Source organism: Lemur catta, chromosome X (assembly GCF_020740605.2).
Source record: "Lemur catta isolate mLemCat1 chromosome X, mLemCat1.pri, whole genome shotgun sequence".
Classification (NCBI taxonomy): Eukaryota; Metazoa; Chordata; class Mammalia; order Primates; family Lemuridae; genus Lemur; species Lemur catta.
This window is the reverse complement of record NC_059155.1, coordinates 24715479-24737393: the sequence shown is the minus strand read 5'-3', so window position 1 is coordinate 24737393 and position 21915 is coordinate 24715479. Positions and strand designations below refer to the sequence as shown.

Here is a 21915-nt window from a genome sequence, read left to right as displayed (position 1 = left end):
AATATCTCATGGAAACCACCCTAGGATATATGAGAAGACTATTCTAAAGCTCTCCCGAGGAGACATTTTCACATACACCCTTGGAAGTGTCTATCATGGAACAACTCCCGTATAGCTGACCTATATTTCTTAGACAACTGTGTGTCAATTTTCTCTTTCTTTTTAAAGGAAAATAGAGAGAGAAAGAGAGAAAAAAGACTAGTGTCCCTTCTCTGCCCAAGAGACCATCATATATTTAAGTAATTAACTCATCTCTATTGGACTTTATTGGAATGCAAAGAACGTGGACAGGTTCCCATTTCCTCACTTAACAGAGAATTATTGTAAAGACACATGAGAAAGTAAGAAAGCAAGAAACAGCATCAGCAGCCTCACAGGCAGGCCTTACAGACCTACAGCTCTGTTCAGGACACATTGTAGTTCTAGAAGGCCAGCGTCTGCTGTCAACTCAAAAACAGCTCTAGTTGTTCCCTCCGCAACAAGAGTCCACCTCTTCCCACAGTGGTGACTTGGCCACATTTGTGACAGAGTTCATCTCTTCTCCTGCCATACCAACTGCCCTCCTTTTCTCACAGCTCTGCACAGCCTACAGTCTGCAAACTTCCTCTGTATCTTGCATTCATATTTCTTTTAGAGAGAATATCATATCATATCAGTCAGTCACCGTTACTACATAGAACACCCCATTAAGGCAGAACTCTACCATTAGGCAACCACCGAGGTCACTGGCCAGTCTACAGGGTCCTGTTTAGTCCCTATTTCAGTGAGTGTAGTGGTTAACAGACCCCCCTCCCTGGGTTCAAATCATCCCTTCTCTACTTACTAGTTGTATGACATTGGAAATATTACTTAATCTCCAAGTGCCACAGTTTTTCCATCTATAAAATGGGTATCATAAAGATTATGTTACTCGTGGGTTTGTTATGATATGATGATTAAATCATAATAAGGTAAGTAATGTAAAGTGCCCAGCACATTGGAAGCACTCAACAAATGTCAGTTGCCACAGTTTTTCCATCTATAAAATGGGTATCATAAAGATTATGTTACTCGTGGGTTTGTTATGATATGATGATTAAATCATAATAAGGTAAGTAATGTAAAGTGCCCAGCACATTGGAAGCACTCAACAAATGTCAGTTGTTGGTATTGTTTTCTTCAATTGTGCTGTGGCCAGGATATTGGGATCACATGCTGTAAAGCATGGAGCCTATTCAGGTGTTTGTTGCCTCAGCTTCTCTAAGGGGGCTGTGGGTATAACAGGCAGATGCTCTGTGCTACTTACTCTTCATTTGCCCTCCCTGACACACACACACACACACACACAATCTCTTCTCTGCCCCTCTCTGCTCTGAGAGGTTGGATTCTATGGACTGCATTGCCTGGACACCTTTTCCCTCTGGCTTCCCATTTGATTTGGTCAGTGAGTGGCGCCATCTAAAGACTACAGGCTAGAAGGAGAACGAGGTCAGGACATGTATCCCTCTCCCTGCTTTACTGCAGTTCTGGCAGTGACTACATTAGAAGATAGCAGCTCCTGCCAAAGAGCCCCTCTTCCAAATCCTCAAGCTCTCTCTAGTCTTGTGTATCATCATCCCCTCCTCTTGCCCCTGCAACTCCAGAACGCTTCTCAGTATTGCCAACCCCTGGGCGGGTCTCCATCCCTTGTCAATTCCCTTAACTCTGCCCATGCCTCAAACTCTCTGCAGTAAACACTTATGTGTGACATGTCATTCTTTCTGGGACCCTCACTGAATTATACTCAAAGCCTCATACTGTCCTCTCCAGAATTATATTCTATAGCATTTGGCTTCAGCAAGCAGAATAATCTAAAATTCCTCGAACTTTTCTCTATAGGTCTTTATTTTCCAATTCCTTATGACCCTCCTCAGACCCCTGCTGGGTTTGAAGGTTCTACTTTGGTTTTGGTCTTTACTTTTTTTCCTTAAGTTATGACACTTAGATATTTACCCAGTACTCTCATGAAAAGCTGACCAGGACAGTATCTAGTAGTCATTTCTTGCTAGGGTTCACATAAATGCAGCTCTACCTCATTTTTAAAAAATAACAGCTTTATTGAGATATAATTCACATACCATAAAGTTCACCCATTTAATGTGTACAATTCAGTAGTTTTTAGTATTTTCACAAGGTTGTACAACCACCACCAATATCTAATTCCAGGACATTTTCATCACCACCCCACAAAGTAAGCCTATACACATTAGCAGTCACTCCCCACTCCACCCTCCCCACCAGCCCTGGAAACTACTAATCTCCTTTTTCTCTGCGTGGATTTACTTATCTAGATATTTCAGAGAAATAGAATCATATAATATGTGGTCTTTTGTGTCACTTGGCATAATGCTTTCAAGGTTCATTCATGATATAGCCTGTACTTCATTCCTTCTTATGACTGAATAATATTCCATTGTTTGGATATACCACACTTGATTGTTGATTCATCAACTGATGGGCATTTGGGTTGTTTTCACCTTTGGGCTATTTTGAATAGTGCTGCTATAAACATTCGTGTACAAGTATTTGTTTCAATACATGTTTTCAATTCTTTGGGGTATACACCTAGAAGTAGAATTGCTGGGTCATATGGTAATTCTATGTTTAACTTATTGAGGAACTACTAAACTGTTTCCCACAGTGACTGCACCACTTTATCAACCTCACTTTATATATAAGATGTGTTACATCTCTTCCTTTTAAATACCTTCAGTGCTAAAGATTCTAAAATCTTCCTTCTTGTTCTAGTTTAAACACCCTCAATGACTTAGCGTCTAATATATCCATGGCTAGTTGAGTAAATAACTAAAACACAAATATAAGCAAAGACTTTCTAGTATGGACACCAGTGATGAAACCTCCATTCCTATTGTTTGCTTATGTTCGTTTTCTATTTCTAAAATTACATTCCTAGTCAAGACTTTCTCAAGCATTCTAACTATAAAATGGCCTTAATTAAAATGCTGTAATCAAATATATGTTGTTGGGTTTTTTGATGAGGCTCATAATAGTAATAAAAGCAAGATACAATGGACCCACTCAGAAATATCCAAAAAGGGAGGGGGAAAAAATGTTCCTCGTGGTATTTTATTTGCACCTATGGAACACTTTTTTCTTAGGGTGAAGAAAGACAACTGGTGAGGCTCCCAAGGAAAACAGCCAAAATAATTGCACATGTAATAGCTAGGATGGAATTTGGATTATTTAGCTTGTAAGAAATGTCCCTGATAACTTGATCACGGTTTTCTAATACTTAAAAGGGATTTTATTTACTATGTAGTCTCATCTCCATCTCCATGGAGACTAAGAGAATTTTCTGACAATGGTCAAACATTTGAACAGGTGGTAGAATGAAGTTGAAGAATCTACTACTCTGAAGATGGATTATGAAGCCTCTGAGTACACAATAGACAATAAATAGTTCAGGTAATAAATGGATGGAGACAAAAGGAACAAATATGTGACCACTGAGCTGATGCCTTAATATCTATGATTGAATCTAAACAAACAAAGAAGGAAATATTTATTTGTACTCCTGGTGATACTTTATAATTGCTTAACTGATATGGGAAGACAACAGACTGATTTTTTTTTCTTCCTCTATAGGTCTCTTACACAAAGTTTATTTTAGCTTGATATATTGTGTACTACATTCAATGTAAATCTAAAAAAACATCTCTATGTGTTCAACTAACCCAGAAGAGGGCCATATGCAAAGAAAAATACTGGGTAAAATTTTATAAATAGTGATTTAGGATTTAAAGGTATGGCTTCAAATTATACTCCCATATAGTCTTTATCATAACCATTTCAACATCCCTATAGTTACAAAAGAGAAAAGGACACAAAATAGTAACTATGAGAACAATATTATCCAAATTATTGAAAGTTTAGGTCCCCAGGAAAAATAGATTACTAGAGAAGTTATTCCATTGTGTTACCCAAATAGAACAATATTTTCATCTGTTAACTACAATCTTAGGCAAGATAAGATAGCTTAACATTGGTGGCAGAGTAACATCTCATTCATTGCACATCACTGTTAATACACTAAAAAAAAATTTAGTTTTATAAATGAAAACAAATTAATTAACCCATTGTTGTATATGTATTCAAATCAATGTGCACTAAATAATTAGCCTCAATCTTTAAAGCAGCCTAACTCTAAGATCACTATATTCAACAAAAAAAAATAATGCTTTTTAAGTACTTGTGACCAAGGAGCATATAGTGGATTTAAAACAGACTGAATTTTGTGCCAGATATTAACAACAGTGCTGTACCTGACACTTAAAAGATTTGCTTCAGATTTAGAAATGCTAGTATAGCTATTTGGTAGACAGAATAATAGCCACTTCCCAAAGATGTCCATCCTCGGAACTTATGAATATTTTATGTTGCATGCCAAAAGAGTATTAAAGTTATAGATAAAATTAAGGTTGTTAGTGAGCTTCTGATTTGAGATTGGAGATTATCCTGGACTATCTGGGTAGGTCCAATATTGTGATAGGGGTACTTAAAGGTGGAAGAAGTGGGAAGAAGTGGAGGTCAGAGTTATGGGAAGATACAAGTGCGGAATAAAGGCACAGAGAGATGCAACATTGCTGGCTTCGAAGATGGAGGGAGGGATATATAAACCAAGGAATGCAGGAGGCCACTAGAAGCTGGAAAAGGCAAGGAAATGGATTTTTTTTCCTTAGAGCCTCTAAAAGGAACTCAGCCCTGCTGACACCTTGATTTTTGCTCAGTGAGACCCGTTTGAGACTTTTGACCTCCTTAACCGTAAGATGCTAAATTTGTCTTGTTTGAAGCTTTCTAAGTTTGTGGTATCTGTTACAGCAGCAATAGAAAACTCATACAACATTGATCCTTGACCAACATTCCTACACTCCCAGTTATAGCAAAGATTTTTGTTACAAGTCTGGCTAGAAAGCTCTCTCATTCTTCTTCCTTCCCATGACAGTAAAGTACGAATCCCTGGCCCACCCATTTCTGAGTAATGCAGAAAGGGGTTTTGATTTAAACAAACTGAATTTTAAGTGATGGTGAATATCTAAGTTGAAATGTCCACTTAGTTTAAAATGTGGGACTCTTGTTTCCCACATAGCTCAGCTGTGGGAAATTGATGTGATCTCTAAGGGCTAGAATGTCACAAAAGAAGAATAGAGTGTTGAGAGACAGCCAAAATGAGAAAAAGAGTGCTTGAGATCCTAGGGTATCCCACCATTTTTGGTAAGGAAACAGACTTTGCAACCAGAGGGATGATACCAGAGTGAATAAATTACAAACAAAGGTTGTGTGAACTCCTTCCTTGGAGAAGTATCAATGGCAACTGATAAGATTGATTAATCTAAGTACAATATTGATCAAGTAGAAAAAGAGTAAAATCACCCCCAGGGTTCCAGTATAAAAACCATACTCACTAGTTCATCCAGCTTAAAGATTTTGTTGCCTGATTCATGGACAAGACTCCCCTGCTAAAAACTCCATATGAGCATTTGAAAGAATTTGGCCTTAGTGCTTTGTGTGCTTTATTCTCTGGCTCTAAATAAGGTACGATGTCTGGAAATCATTGTATTTTATTTAGTTTCTTTCCTAACTACGCTGCTTGCAAAACAATGTAAAAAATCATTATTGTTAAGTTCACAGTGCTGTTAAAATTCTAGGGACGGCTTATTTAATTTGACAAACTGGCTTGTTCAGGGGCTCTGATCTGCATCCATTATGTGAATTTTGTCAGAATAATTCCCGATATCCTCCTGTGTCTGCATACATTATCAATATGTAATAATGCATTCTGCCTGGTCTTTATTTTAATTAAATTAAATTGCAGCAGTTTGGAGTCCTGGAAGTTCAGGAAATCAGCCATCCTTTAGTAGCACTGCTATAAACAATTCTATTTTTCTTCAAGGTTATTGGCAACAACAATTGCATAATTATTTAGTACAGTACTTTGGCAAGAAAGAATGGTGTTTCTGGGAGAACTAGACTTCCTAAAGGTTCACAACACATAGGAGTCTGTCTAAATTGCGTTAGAGAGAAACGGGGGGACATTAATAGTAATAGGTGCTAAGCTACGGTTGCTTTGTGCACACAAAACATTCCTGAGAACGATGCTTTAGTGTTCATAAATTTCCCTTCAGTAAAACCTAAACAGGCTGGGCAGCCACAAAAATAGCATCCACTGACTATTTTAATAATAAATGGGTAGTACTTTACAATTTGCAAAGTACTTTCACATACATTATCTCATTTTAATCCTTCTAACATTCCTGCCTGGTAGGCATGGCAGGATTAGTATGATCTTCATTTTTCAGAGGGGTAGACTGAGATTCAGAAAGAGAAAGGGACTTGCCTCGAGTTCTGTACAGAGCAGGGATTCAAACTCGGGTGTCCCAGTCCTGAGTTCTGTATGCCTTTCATTGCTGCCTCTCTTCACTAAAGTGACCACCCCACCTTACTGAGTACCCAATTCAATGCCCCAGTGGTTTTCTGTCAGAGAAGCTAGCAGAGATAATAATCTTTCATCATTTCACTCCACTCATGAATTCATAATCGTTAACTGAGAGCCGAGCTGTTTTATCCATTCAACTTTATAGGCACAGTGCCAAGGATATGAGTTTTTCAAGGACCTACAAAATGTTTGCGACCTAAAAAAACAAGTTTATTGGCACCAGAATATGAAAAGAAAACCTGAAAATCAACGTTAATAGATGTTTAAATAAGTGTCTGCAAAATGGAGCATTATATCAGCTTGTCAACTGCAACTACACTTACACATGAAATATGTTTAATGTGAGATATGAGTTGTATATATTTTAATATGTCTGATAAGATGTGAGATACGACCTCCAAAAGCAAGATTGCCTGGGGCCTACAAAGGTTTTCAGATGGCCCTCACTAATGCTCTGGTAAGCAAGTGATCTTGTGCCCATTTCAAACTGCTGGTCACATCCATTAGTAGATTGTGCAATCCATTTGATGAGTCAACCAGAATCTTTTTTAAATGGAGCAGAATGTAATGGACTGTAATAGAACCAAGGTGAACAGAATAGAAGAGAAAATATCAGAAAGTGATGCTACTAAGAGAGTATTGTTTCAGAAACTGTTGTTTCAATTATATGTACATGTATGTGTGTCTCTGTGTGTGTGTGTGTGTGTGTGTGTGTGTGTGTGTGTGTGTGTGTGTGTGTGTATCTTCCCATGCACATGCTGGGTCACAATTAAAAAATTTGTGTTTCTCATCATGACTTTCAGACCCAAAAGTTTGAAAGGCATTGGGAAGATGATAAGCCAAGAAGACACAAAAATTGAATGATTTATCAAACTATGTGACTTATTTTCCAAGGCAGCAAGTCTTGCCTACCAGTATCCCTTCAATATTGAGTGACCATATAATTTATCATTCAAACCAGATATTTTTGAGAGTAAAAGGAGATGCTGTTAATAATTACATTTAGACAACAACATAACCAGGCACTCTTTTTGGCCAACCGAATTACATGGCACTTCTGCTTCAAGGCTATCCCTACCTTCCAATCCTTATCTCTTAAATTCTAAGCAAATAAAAAGTTATTTATTTAGCAATTTTAAATTGTGGGTCTTCTCCTTAATAGTTGTGATCTAGCATAGTATACAAAAGCACTTGCTTGTGGGTCACTGGGTTTGAACTCCAGTTCTGCTGTTTACTAGCCAAATGACCTTGGACTAGTCACTTCATTTCCGTGAGTTTCTATGATCTATTCTATCAAACTGGAGTAAATATATCTTCCTCATGAGTTCTTGTGAGTCTTTAAATTGGGTTATATACACAAAAAATGTGTATAACTATTATAAGGTCATAAGACTTTTGCAGCAATTATTAGGAAGACCATGGATAAAAGTTCCACAAGATATCTTTCAGGGTATGGCCTCTCTCACATGACAAATTATCATGCCCTGTGTAATATCCACTGTATCAGCAGTGCTTAGCAGATCACCTGCCTGGCACATAGAACAACTCAGTGTAGGTTTGATGAGTCATTAAATAATAGCACCTTACTTTCCATTACATTATTGCATCCCTTTGAATCAATCATATTGTTTCAAAGGATAGCCAGTCCATTTTCAAGGTGAATCTATTTCTGAAATCATTCCACTTCACCCCTCAAAATGCCCAAATATTGCTAGAGAATAGTAATCTGTTGTTTTATTTTATTATTGGGTGGGACAGGGAAGGTTATCATTCTTCCCTTGTTTTTGATGCACTAGAGATAAACTGACTCCTTAGCCACCCTGACCTTCTTTAAATCTCCCAAAGATACCAAGTCTCAAAGTCTTGCACACATGCTTCTATCTCTTCCAGAATGTTTTACCCCTTTTCTAAATAAAGAGGCTTTTTCTTGCCTCCCCAATCCAACATATAAATTCCCTGTTACGTTCTCTCGTAATACCGGACATTTTCCCATCATAATATTTATCACAATTTATATGTGTGTGTATGTGCTTGTGTATCTGTTTTTTCTTTATATTTGTTCCTCTCACTAAAATGTAACCCCCTACTGGGAGAAATGCTGTCTTGTTCTGTCTTGTTCAACCTTGTATCGCCACTGGCTCACACAGTGCCTGTCAACAGGAGGTATCCATGAAATAGTGCATGTCTGGTGAATAACTGAACAAAAAGATGAATAAGAACGGAGGCGCAGGGTGACCCCTTAGGCTTGTCTATATAATGGTTTGGTGGGCCTGCCTAAAAGAGAGGAGGGCAGTGCACGGGTACACAAAGGCACTCACAAATGTGTACATGAGCCAGTACATCACCCTGCTTTGGCGGCACATATGTCCTCCCAGTTGGTTTTCATTCAGCCAAGCTAGGCTTGGACAATGCAGCCAGAAAAAAATCTCATAGTATTAAGTATTAGTGTACAAGACCTCTTAGCAAAAGTATTGCACAGCTACCTCACGTCTGGAGCCTTTTAATTTTTTTCTACCCGTACGTTCTCTTTATTCAACTACCTCATTCTTAACACCATCTTGTTTAACTCTTATTTTCGTAAATAGGTAGGACACAGATCCAAAGCAAATCCAGTGATGCACTAAAAGGATAATACATCATAACCAGGTAGAGTGTATTTTAGGAACACAAAGATGGTTGAACACTAGGAAATCTATTGTTATAGTTCACTATCTTAATAGATTAAAGGGGAAACCTATGTGAATATTTCCATAAGTGCCAAAAAGGCACTTGATAAAAATTCAACACCTGATTATGTCACTTTTAGTAAGCCAGGAATAATGGATAAACAAAGCGTCTTGGGCCACTGGGCATTGTGTCAAATTGAGGAGCTTCTGGGCTCATCCTATCCTAAGATAAATCGCTAGAGAATAGGAAAAGATAGAAGAAGCTCTGAGAGCAGGTACCTGTTTTCAACAGATAGCATTTTATCTACATAGTCTTGGTCTATTGTTGCCATGGCCTTCATTTGGTTCCTTAGGTCTTTTGTTGTTTTTCTTTTTGCTTTAAGCTAGCATTTTAAAACAAAGGGAAATATTTATTGTTCTATTTGGTGATTCCTTTTGGAGAAGAAGGTTTTCATTTTGTTGTTAGTTCCCTTTTAAATGTCATGAAATTATTTTTAGATGTTCCTTGGGTTCATGAAGGTAACACGTAAATTTCTCACACTCGCTATCAGACTACTTTTAGTTATATATTGCCTTCATAAATGCAACCATTATGAATTTTGAAGCCTTAGCCTGAAGTTGTTGAAAGTCATCTGCTTAATCTTGTCATATTTCACACATCAGCTTCGTTGCATGGCGTGTTTACCTTGGCTACCTAACGTCAGTCTCCTATCCCAGCCGTATAGATGGATGTCACAATAACTAAACTGGGTGTCAGGGACACTGTGGCCCTGAGCATTCTTGCAGTCCTTACGTCATACTAAATGCTGCTGCTCTGATAAGTAGAATGAACATTCATAGTTATTTTTCCAATGTCAAATGGCTCTGGGGGAGCACGCTGCAGTCTTTCACTCAGTCGTCTTTACAAGTTAGTGTAATATTAACAAGATGACTAACAGTGAAGTCAGAGGTGCAATCCTGTGACCAGAGGATAAAATCCTCTGCAGAAGTAACAAGCCTATCTTTACAATCAGTGACCCTTGGTTAAGGAACATTCCATTAATAACTGTGTGGAGGTGAAAGAGAGAATACAGGAAGGCCGAAATCTTGATGGAATTAGGGGTGTCACAAGGGACATGATCACATGGCTCAGAGAAAGTATTCTTCCACATTAATGGCTCTCTCTTTCTCAACTGCCTTCCCAATCTATGCGTACTGGCACAAGTCCTCTGTACCAACCCCTGGGAAATGTAGTCCAGGACCCCTTGTCCACCTACCCTTGCTCATTGACAGTCTAGTCTGCCTTCCTCAGCTCCTCTGAAATGTTGATGAAGAATTTTTTTTCCTTCCTATTATACTAGTCTCCCTACTCCTCACTCCAGAGCACCAGAGGCTGAGTCCGTGCCCTGCACTGTGCTGTGCTGATGATCAGACGTGCTAGGCAACAGGCAGCCTGGGAAATGGTAGTGGTCCACTCTGCTTATTTAGCTGAGGCTCAGCTGTCACAGTATCAGGTAGAGTGTGGTGTCACGACTCAGCATTTTCAGCACCAGCCCCAATATAGCCCTTTCCCCCCCATATTTAATTATTAATATATGAAAAAGAGTAGGCATTTAGTACCTTGCAGTCTGCTTCCATGAGAGGCAATGTAGGATTGGTTGCTATTATATTTGCCAGTTCTCATGAGTGTGGAGAGAAGCTCAACTCCATGGGGTGAAATGTCTGTCTTCTCATAAGCCAATTGCAAGTTCCAGGATTATGTTAAAGTGGGCTGCTGTCAGGAAGAAACTTCGCCTTGCTACTCTGAGCAAGGAGCCACACACAAAAATACCCCAACGCACAGCTATTCTCATTAAAGTCAGTTGGAATTTTGGATAAGTCTTAAGTATAAATTATAACTTTATTAGCTCATAGAGCTTTCTTGGGAGAAAGTAAATCTAATAAAAATTAGAGGGAACATCCTAAGTGGCTACCTTGTTGCTATTTGCTGTGACTAGGGGGAAAAAGTAATATAATTGTGGGGTTTGCAGCCAATGCACTTTTTTGTTGTGGACTGGAGAGCAATTCAGAGAGCAGATAGGAGGTGAAAAGAGTACGGAAGTCTCATTACCATTGCATTGAGAACTCTTTAACTAATGCTTTATGTAAGCATTTCCTGCTACAGAGTTGGGAGGATCTTTAACTGTTACTGAGAGGGAGAAAGCAGGCTCCAAACCATCATCAGAGGTCACCAGGGCACACTACTTATTTGCAAAGCTGCGCAATCACCTTCCGGAGAAGAGATTCTAGGGGAGCTCACCAGGCTTACAATGTACAGAAGGCAGATCCAGTAATTGCCAGGAGTACTGTGGGGAAGGAGATGATGGCTTTAAGGGAACTTGTAATTATTGTTGTTGTGATTATTTATTAATCAAGACTTTTAAATGTTGGCAAGAGAAGCGGAAACCATGTTATTCTACACACCAACATGGCCCTTAGTGTACTCTGTAACCACCCGATTTTTCCAACGTGAGATACGGAGTTCTATTTGGCTTTTGGGTTTGATTCTCAACCAGAACTTATCAAATGTAAGCTAGAAGGAATGCACTTTAGAATCATAGAGTGTTAGTTTAATCTGAGACCTTTAATTGAACTTCAAGAAGTCAGTAAACCCCCTAGAATTGTATACAAATTTTGCATGCATATGCATTTTCTAGCAAGAATATCCATAACTTTTGTCAGATTCAAAATAAAGTGCTCCCTGACCCACAAGGGTCTGAGAACCACCAGTTCTAGTCACCCCCTCCCTACTTTGCTACCAATGAAGAACACAGCTCCCAGGGATGAAAAATAACTTGCCTGAGCCCACACAGCTAGTTAATGACAGACATGAGAGTTGAAGTCTTTTCTGACTCTTCCTCTGAAACCAACTCTTTCCATTTTGCCAGAGTTGTTTTAGCAAGTAGAGGGGCTATGATGAGATATCAGGAAGACCACAGGCAGCACTGATTCTTGCCATGAGTGTAACCTAAACTAGATCACCTTTGAGATACCTTTCCCTTATGAGATTCTATTTCCACCCGCAATAGAGAACAGCATTGGCACAGACGACCCTCAAATAATTTCTGAATGGAAAATTTTTTGATTAGCCTTCCCCCCCCATTGACCTCCTTTGCTAATAATGGTTGGTTGAGGCTAATATTAAAATGAGTTTGCATTACCATGAGTCTTCACTTTCACCGTTGATGGCTGACAGAAAGGCATCCCTGCCATGACCAACTATGTAATCTGTGGGGCCCATTGAAATGAAAATGAAAATACAAAAGCCTCTTGATTAAAAAATATTAAGAGGCTGGGTGCGGTGGCTCATGCCTATAATCCTATCACTCTGGGAGACCAAGGTGGGAGGATTGCTTGAGCTCAGGAGTTCAAGATCAGCCTGAGCAAGAGCAAGACCCCGTCTCTACTAGAAGTAGAAAAATTAGCCAGGCATCGTGGCATGCACCTGTAGTCCCAGCTACTTGGGAGGCTGGGGCAAGAGGATCACTTGAGCCCAGGAGTTTGATGTTGCAGTGAGCTACGATGACACCACTGCACTCTAGCCAGGGTGACAGAGAGACGCTCTGTCTCAAAACAAAAAAGTATTAAGAGTTACAAGATGATGACAGCCGAGCATTAAATCAAGTGTTGGACTCTTCTAAGCATGGGCCCACACTCATGAAGACAGTCCTGATCCTTATTATAAGCTTTGGTTGGGTATATGACAGAGACAAGCCAGCCTGCAATTTAAAATTGGCCACAGATGATGTGCAAAGTCAGAGAACTGAGTATTTGTAATCATAAGGCCTTTTTGGCTTATCCGTGCGCGTGCTCACACAAATCAGTTTCACTCATATTACCATCTTTTCCCTTCACCTAATGCCAAAACAAACTAGTTTGCTTTAATTTTTCATTTTTGGACCTATTGTGCTGGCATTGTTTAAGCACCAGTTTTCATTACCAGTTTTCATAACCGAATGACAAGGGAAGGACTTAGCTTTCCACAGGCATCTAAAGAGTCAGGTAGAGGCAGGTACTCAAAAGCAATAGCAGAAAACAGACCAGCTGGGGCTATTTAAAGCTGCCAGAAAGGGGGAAATCAGCTTTGGATATTCAGTGCTATGAGCCAGTATTCTGAGGCTTAGAACATTATGAGGATAGAAAGCATTTTAAATTCAGGAATCAGAAATCTGAGGTTCCAACAGGTATGCAGGTTTACCAACTGGGAAATAGCTGGGACTTGGTATACTTGAGCTATACATATTTCAGTAGAGCAGAGGCACCCAAACTAACACATTCTGCACTTCCCATTTTAGTGGCATACCAGGGTTCCAAGTTTAATGCACAACATCTGTGCTGCATAGGAGTTGAAGCCAAATGTTGGGTGATGTCCCATTGGTTAGCTATATGCAGAAACCAAAACATAATGAGCACAAAGTGGAATTTACACTTGCAGCACACTAAGCAAACTTAGTCTTCTCAGCAAATTAAAGGCCAATTAGCACAAGAAAAAATATAAATTAGGTTAATCGATTTTTATTAGTTTCATGTGTAGTTAGTTGTTGTATAAGTGACCCAGTACTCCAAATCCAGCTTCCTGAGTGCATTTTTCACTCTATAGAGGCAAGAAACCAGCCCTCCCTGCGCTTCTTCTACAAAGGTAGAGGGAAATTATACTACTACACTTTAATCCAGCAGAGAGCTTCACTCTTCAGTTTTACAGCATAGCCTCTAATTCAAAAGTCCAGAATAAAGCTTAATATCTATAAATATATGGTGCCAACCTAATGACAGCATTTATTCACTTACTCCTTCATATATTTATCCAATATGCACTCACGGATCACTTTTGGGTGACCAATGTTGTGCTAGGTGCAATGCTGTACTGTGCTAGGCAAAAGACATTTGCAGTCAAATTTCAACTCAGATCAGAATTCAGTAACAAATGCAATATCCACAGAATTGTCGACCGGTGTAAACATGCAGCAAATATTTTACAGTCTTCTAATGTGCTATTAACTCTTTGTTTGCAGTGTCTGTGGGATATGAATATGAGACATGCCCTGACTTTATTCTCTGGGAACAAAGAACAGTCGTTTTACAAGGCTTTGAGATGGATGCTTCTAACCTAGGAGGCTGGTCCTTGAATAAGCATCACATTTTGAATCCTCAAAGTGGTAAGCAGCTTTTTAAATTTTTATTAATATTGTTTTCCTAAGGCTGTCTAATACATATTCATTGCAGAAAATTTGAAAAGGTACAAGAGAAAAATTACCTGTAAGAACACCACTTAAAGATGGCCAAATTAGTACATTTCCTTTCAAATACAATAATTTCATTTTGAAGTACTGTTTGTGTGGTGAGAATCAGAATTTTCTCCTCTTCAATCTCTCCCTTCTTTGGATCACTTTTCCTTCTGTCACTTCCTCCTAGTTTGTAATTTAAATGTTAAATAAATCAGGAGAAGGGACCACAGGTGGCCCCTGAGCCTGTGCTTCCCCCAGACAAACTGAATTTGCTACCCTGGTTATAACTTCTCATCCAAGTTCCTCCACCTCCTGTTGCATCCTACTGGGAAACCAGCCATTGGTGTTTCCATCCATCTTTCCTCTGAGCATCTACTGACAAGTTTTCACTGTGGAATCATATTCCTTTTTATCTAAAGAGGCAAATTCTAAGCAGGCTGAAGTAGGACATGTACTTTGGGTTATTTTCCCAGAATTACGGATCAGAATGTATTGAGGCAGCTACACTCTTCCTCTCAGCCATCTTTGTATCCATCCTACCTTTGTGGAACAGGTGGCTAAGGCTGGGTTATCTTATAAGGCCACGAACTGACCATGGCTAAGAGATCCATTTTATAATCACACCCATTATATTACACCCATCATATTTGCACTATAGTTGAATCATTTATGCCAACCAGCACCATAGGCTGGGAAATTCTGAATGGCAAAGCTAACCAGATTTGCTTCTATCACAAAATGAGCCCACACTTCCTTTCCTGTAGGACCCTGAAGGTGAATGAGTCCCTTGCTGTATGCCCCCATTTATACCTCCTACTCCTCCCCCTTCTAGGAAGATTCTAAATTCCATTTCATTTTTTTTTTAGAAGAGCAAAGATTCAGGCACAGATATAAAATGTCAGCTTTTTTTTCTGTTGTCAAAAGGAGAGCCACAGTTTTAAAAGTACAAAAACGAAAGGGCAGATGCCACTTATTAAATTATTAGGTTTTTTGTTTTGATTTGAAAGAGTTTGACATTTTAAGCAGCCGTTTCTTTTCCACTCACTTTTACTGGCTTGTATGGATTGTCTCTTTCACATGCCTGTCATTGACATTAAACACAAAGTGGGAAATGACCTCAATCGAGCCAGCCCCCAGCTGTGTGCTCCCAGTGTCCGTATCCTCTTACCATTTGCTTCACACGGACTGAAAAAGTTCAGAACAGAGGGAAGTCATTCAGAAAGTTGGCTTGGGGGGGGTTCCTGATTTCCACAAATGTGTTCTCTCTACTCCTAATTCACCAGCAGTTAGTTTTTAGGTAACAGGTACCAAGTTATTTCTGAGAATTTTTCAACAGCTTTATTGAGGTATAATTTATACACCATAAGATGCACCCATTTTAAGTGTACACTTCACTGATTTTTTACTAAATTTGTAGTAGTGCAACCATCACCACAACCCAGTTTTAGCATATTTTTATCACCCCCAAAAAATCTCTTGTGCTGACCCACAGCCCCACTAAATCTGCTTTCTGTGTCTCCCTTTCTGAGAATTTTATTCTGAAAAAAGAAGCCTTACTTTGGAGAGTTTTTTAAAAAAGAAATGTTTGTTCATTTCATCATCTCATTTGTAGATGCATTGTATCTCTAACCAGGAACTGGTCACACCTGCCAGGAAACAGAGCTGAAGCCAGCTCTGCCGCTGCCTTTCAGCCCGACCTTGGACAGGAACTCCTCTCTTGGGATGTTTTCGAAGTCTAAATCCCACCCACAAAGGCAGTTTTAGAAGCAGGAATGATAAGTGTGATGGAGCAGCTTTGGGAAGACCAATTTAGAAAGCAATGCTCTTTCCCCATCGGGTCAGACAGTCTTTTCTGACTGATTAAGGCAAGGGTGACGTCTTTCCAAATTCCCCCACTCCACTTCTCTCCGTAAAAAGCGTAACTCTTTAGGCATCCTACTTTTTTGATCTGAGACAGATTAGAAACAAGACTCTATCTTCTCCCAATTTCCTCTCACTGGTTAAAAAGACACCTGTAATTACATTGGATGTCTGCTGCCATTCTATTCTTCAGTTTTTCTTTGGCTCCAAAATCATTATGCAGTGGGTAGTTTCCAGCAGGCAGTGTTGTCAGACCATTTGTCATTTCAGTTGCAGCAATTATATTTACCTGACAATTAACCATTGGTTGTGGAGAATTGTTTCCAAATATTATACCTGATATATACAGATGGCTCTGACTTTCACTGAGATTAAAAAAAAATCAGAAAATTGGGTTTTGCAACATTATTCTTTGAAAATACATCTTCTGCGTGATAATACAGAGGCATATTCATTCTTTTTAAGAAAACTTGGTTCTTTAAAATTATGAGAAAAATGTGCACATCTGTTGCAGAGCTAAGCTATTTGTTTAGTGTATCTCTTTATCCAACAGAGCCCCTAGTGTTTCCTGCCAGTTGAGTGTTAGAAGTTATTAAAAAGAACAATCCAGGGCACTAATTGGATATCGTCATCTGTCTGAACTGGGTAAAGAATTTCTTTTAATATAGGGTCTGAGATAGGCCAGTAGTTTGTCGACAAATGGTTTTACTGGGAGGGAATGATCTCTCAGTTGGTGTTTATATCCTCTCCATCAAGTACTAAGAGAAATATGCATTGTGTCCCTTGCTGTTCATAAGTCTGAAAAATGGTTTCTTCTTTAAAATCAGCATAAAGTGCCACCCACTGGCTTTCAGGGGGAATTTTTATTTCAGGCTAATAAGCTTCAAAAGAGGTTCTGAGCAAGGTAGCAGAAGGTATGAGTAGTGTGTTTAAAAGTGTGCTTACCGTATGACACAACAGACTTCGCTTTTTGGCAGAGAAAAGGAAAACTTACAGGAGAAAATGTACAGTAGGCCCCATTCAGTGGGGATTCATTGTTGACTGTAAACGAGACACCCAATCCTTAGCAGGAAGTTGGCCTTCATATAAATAATGTGTGCTGTCCTAGGATCATTTGATTCCCTTTTCAAAATAAGCATGTGTGGCAGAATAAACTGGAAAGGAGGCAGTAGTAATTGATCAAGATTTCCAGGAACATAAACAAAATATTTTCAAAGCAACCTTTTGCAGAAGAATTGGTGTTAAATCATTGTTGCTAGATGGTATGCCCTGGTTCTATGTAATGGAAGGTTAAACAGATTCTTGAAACAACAAAAACACCCTTCAAAATGATCTATTTTTCCAGGGCAATACAAAAGGGGTTTGCCCATTTTTGTTTTGATTGCTTCAGCTTTAAACAGGAATGGTAATTTCAGTACACGCCACTTTAGTGCCTTGCATGAAAGCAAGACATCAATTGTTGAGATGTAATCAGAAAGTACATTGCCTTATGTTTTATTTCCTTTAATCATTCTTCTTCTTTGATGGAGTGCTGGGCTTTCTAATAGAAAAGGGGAGTTTTAGACTTGCAGGCTTAGAAGAATGGTTTAGAATAGCCATCTTTAGTTTTTAAATTGCCAGGAGCCTGGTAATAACATGTCATTTTGAGGGTAATTGCTATCTATACCGTTATATTGATATAAAAAAATGGAGATCTACCTGTGAAAATAGATGTTAATAGCAAATCTGGTATTTCCAAGCCAATAATTGGGAAGATTTTTGAATGATATACTCTGTAGTATATTGTTGAAATGCTGAATGCTAAACAGTGGTTTCCTCATTTATTAAAGAACATATCATAGTCTCATTGGTTGAATATTCAGTTAGCAATCATCAGGAGGTTTTTTTTCAATGATGTTGTGCAGCTGTCATTCCAGTTCTCATTCACGTCCTCCCAATTCATTTGAATTGCAATAGTGATCACACTGCAACTAAATTTTTTGGGGGAAATGAAGTTCAGTCCTATTAATCTTACTTAATTAACTATTCTAAATCTCAAGAAAGGTCTTTACTACCTAATAAAGTTATTAATAAAATAACAAGAAAGCAGTGATCCTCAAGATATCTCGTAGCTCTACAATAAAAGACCAATTTGTTAGGGTATAAACTCACAGCTGCTCTTGCAAATCATACGATGAAAAAGTAGCCAGAAATCACCCTGGAAGGAAAAGTAAAAATACTTAAATTTAAAATCCAAAGACTGTATGATGGGTTGGATTTCTGTTTCTTGGAAGGCTCCTTCCATACATACTTTGGTGCCATGGTATTATGCATGTTTTACCTTCTTATTTATTTTTGCCAGCAAATGTTCTTGTCTCAGAGTGATCAATAGTTTCTAACGTAGGACTGTAGGACCAAAAGTGGGAAGAAAACTGTGGAAGACATTTCAGGACATATTTAGGCAGAGTAACAGGCAGTCCAAGGAGATAGACAGCAGGGTGGAAGGGGAAAAAATAAGGCTATACTGTATAACTGCATTCGTTCATTTGCTGTCAGTGACTTCAGTCTGACACATTGGCATGCCTTCTCACAACATGGATATTTTACCTGCCCTGGCTCATTCTGGCCTGACTTGAGCTATTTAGCACAGCAGTACTTGTTCCTTGGATTTTCTGCCCAGGCTCAGCAGGTTTGCAAAATCATTGGGATTTGGACAAGGAAACTACAAGAGACTCAAAGCCTATTTTCAACATTTACTGAGCACTTATAATGACTTGGCCACAGGGATTGGCACTAAAATACAAAAAGGAGTAAGACAGACGGTATGCCTTCAAGGAGCTCATTCATGTTCTAATGGGGAAGGTAGAGAAGTAATGAAAACTGTATCACACAATGTGGTAAGGGTTATAATAGAGCTATGGAAAACAAACTATGGGCACAGAGGAGGGAGTAACTAGCTATGCCTGGACGGAGCATTGAGAAAGACTTGAACTGAGCTTTGAAGGATGGGTAGAAGTTCCCCAAGCAGACAAAATGGGGAGGGCATTCAGGATAGAGGGAATAGCATTTACAAAAGCAGAGAGGAATGGAAGTATGTGAAAGTAACTGTAAGTACTTTGCTCTGGCCAGAACTCAGGGTACAAACGAGAGCACAATGAGAGGAGAGACTGGAGAAATAGACAAGGGCTAAATCATGAAGGACTTTGTGTGTCTTAACAGTACAGAATGTACGCCATATCTTATACAGGATATGAAGCTATTGAAAGATTTTAAGCCATGGACTGAAATAATCTCTATGGCAGGAATGTTAATGAAACTTTGGAGATAGGCATGCATGAAGACCAGGAGACCAAAAGGTTAAGAAAAACTGGACTAAAGTAGGAACAGGGAAGAAGAAACTGGTTACAACACATTTTAGGAGATAGACTCAATGGGAGTTAGCAATTAATTAGGTTTAGAGGATGAGGGGAAAAGAAGAGCCATGGTGATGCCCAGGTTTCCAATTTAGGTAACTGCACACATGGCGATACTACTCATGAGATGAGTAGAGAACACAGGAGGAAGAGCAGGGTTTGGTGTTGGGGGGGGGTGCTGAAATATAATGAGTTCAGTTTTAAAATGTTTGAGTCTGAAGTACCTGTGAGGCATCCAAGTAAAGAGGTCAAGTTGGAAATTGCATGTCAGGTGAGAACTCGGACAGGAGAAAGTTTCAGCACACAGAGATGAAAGTTGAAGCTGTGGGTATGGCTGTGATTGCCCAAACAGAATGACTGCAAAGCATTTTCGTAAGTCAGTATCTCTATTTCCTGCGCTGATGATAGTGTGATATGGTCCAAAAGAGTGGAAAATTCAAGTCCCTTTCATACATCTTTGAAGTGCATTCTAGCAGTAGGATTTCTTTCCTTTTCACAGAAGTAGATTACCTCCCTGATTGTGTTTTGCTAAGGTTAATATTAAAATTGACTGATATTCTCTTTTCAGGAACAGGTTTCATAGTGAGAGTAATTTGAAGTCAGGTGTGTGCTAGGCATTAGAAGAGAACTAGCAAGAGATGAAAAATTAGCCACAGATGATTCACAGAGCCCAGCGTGAACAGGAGATCATTAAAATTAGTCATCAAATGCTTTATTGAGGCATTCAGAATCAGTGTTAAAGGGACTGGTTATATTACCCCACTTCACAGATGGATAGACTGAGGCAAAGTGTGTTATGCTACTATTTGTTGTGGTTATGCAGTTAAACACTCTCAGGTTCTCTTATGCCAGGCCAAAGCTCCTTCCTGCTTTGAATAATGAAAGAGAAATTAAAATGCTGCTGAGATTATTATGTAGTAATTGCTTTCTTTATTCTCTCTCCTTTTGCTTTCCTTGGGTCTAGGAATTATACATAAAGGGAATGGAGAAAATATGTTCATTTCCCAGCAGCCCCCTGTTATATCAACCATAATGGGTAATGGGCACCAAAGGAGTGTCGCCTGCACCAACTGCAACGGTCCAGCCCACAACAACAAACTATTTGCTCCTGTCGCCTTAGCTTCTGGCCCTGATGGCAGTGTATATGTTGGCGACTTCAATTTTGTAAGGCGAATATTTCCCTCGAGAAACTCCGTTAGTATTTTGGAATTAAGGTAAGTCTCCTCTAATCTCTATGTTTGCTTAGCGGATAAAGAAAAAAGCTAGAATAAGATAATATGAAGAGACAAGGCATTGCCAAAAGGAGCAGAAAATGCAGCTGCCCCTGTTGTAGCACTGAATTAAGATTCAGGGGTAGGGGCAAAGGTTAGCGTGCCCAGTCCTCCTATTTAAAGGAAACTTTGAGCACTGCTTTGAAGAACCAGGAAGTGTTGACATCCCTGTGTGTGTGGGGGTCCTTCCCTGTGTACACTGCTGTCACTGACATGGATCTCCATAATTCCAAGTGCTCAGGTAAGTCACTCATCCACTGCTGGCCACTAAAAAGACTCATCAAAAATATCTATTCCATTCTAGCAGGAGAGGTATTACCAGATCCAAAAGAGTAAACTTTCTAAAATCTCCAGGTCCAATCTTTTGAAGTGCTCATTTCATAAAGATGAAAATGGAAGTCCATGTCTACATGACATGATAAGGAAGGAAGAACTAGTTCTTTACCCTTAAAAGCTCTACTCCATGATGATTAAAGAATTTATCTTTAGATTTCCTCACTCTGTTCTAAGAATTTCCTTGATAGTACAAAATATTTTGACACCTTTTGTAAGAAATTCATAGCTTTTGGTATTTCACATCCTGAAGTTACACAAAGATTACAACTAAATTGACCATGGTTTAATCTGCTTATTTCTTCCCTTTCTGGGGCTATAAGACACAAATATATATCCTCTGGGATCCTAAAAATGGGAAGCATCCACTCTTATCCCACTAGGGATAAACAAGCCTGTTTCCTCTCCCCTGGGTAAGTTGTTACCAGGGGAGACCCTTCTTTCTAATTGGTTATGGTAGCTTTATCCCTGACAAATGCCTCTGGAACTTTAGGCTAAAAGTTTCTCTATGTTTCAGAAAATTTTGATGTCATTCTATGAACTACTCCATAAAACAATCTTTGCTTCAGCTATCTCCTCAATGACCTGAAAAATAGTGACCAAAAATAGTGACTGGGTGTCTATAGCACTCTCAAGACCAGTTAAAATACATGAGAAGTCTTGGGTCACTGTAACACC

The 21915-nt window shown here is 39.1% G+C and overlaps 1 protein-coding gene across 1 annotated transcript in view; it reads left to right on the top strand.

Annotated features, from left to right (window-relative positions):
* The window catches only part of TENM1 (teneurin transmembrane protein 1), a 523494-nt gene that overhangs the window by 395655 nt on the left and 105924 nt on the right, over positions 1-21915 (top strand). The window contains exons 19-20 of the mRNA XM_045538891.1: positions 14169-14312; positions 20598-20847. Coding sequence (XP_045394847.1) covers positions 14169-14312; positions 20598-20847 — 394 coding nt within the window. The remainder of the gene's footprint in view (positions 1-14168; positions 14313-20597; positions 20848-21915) is intronic.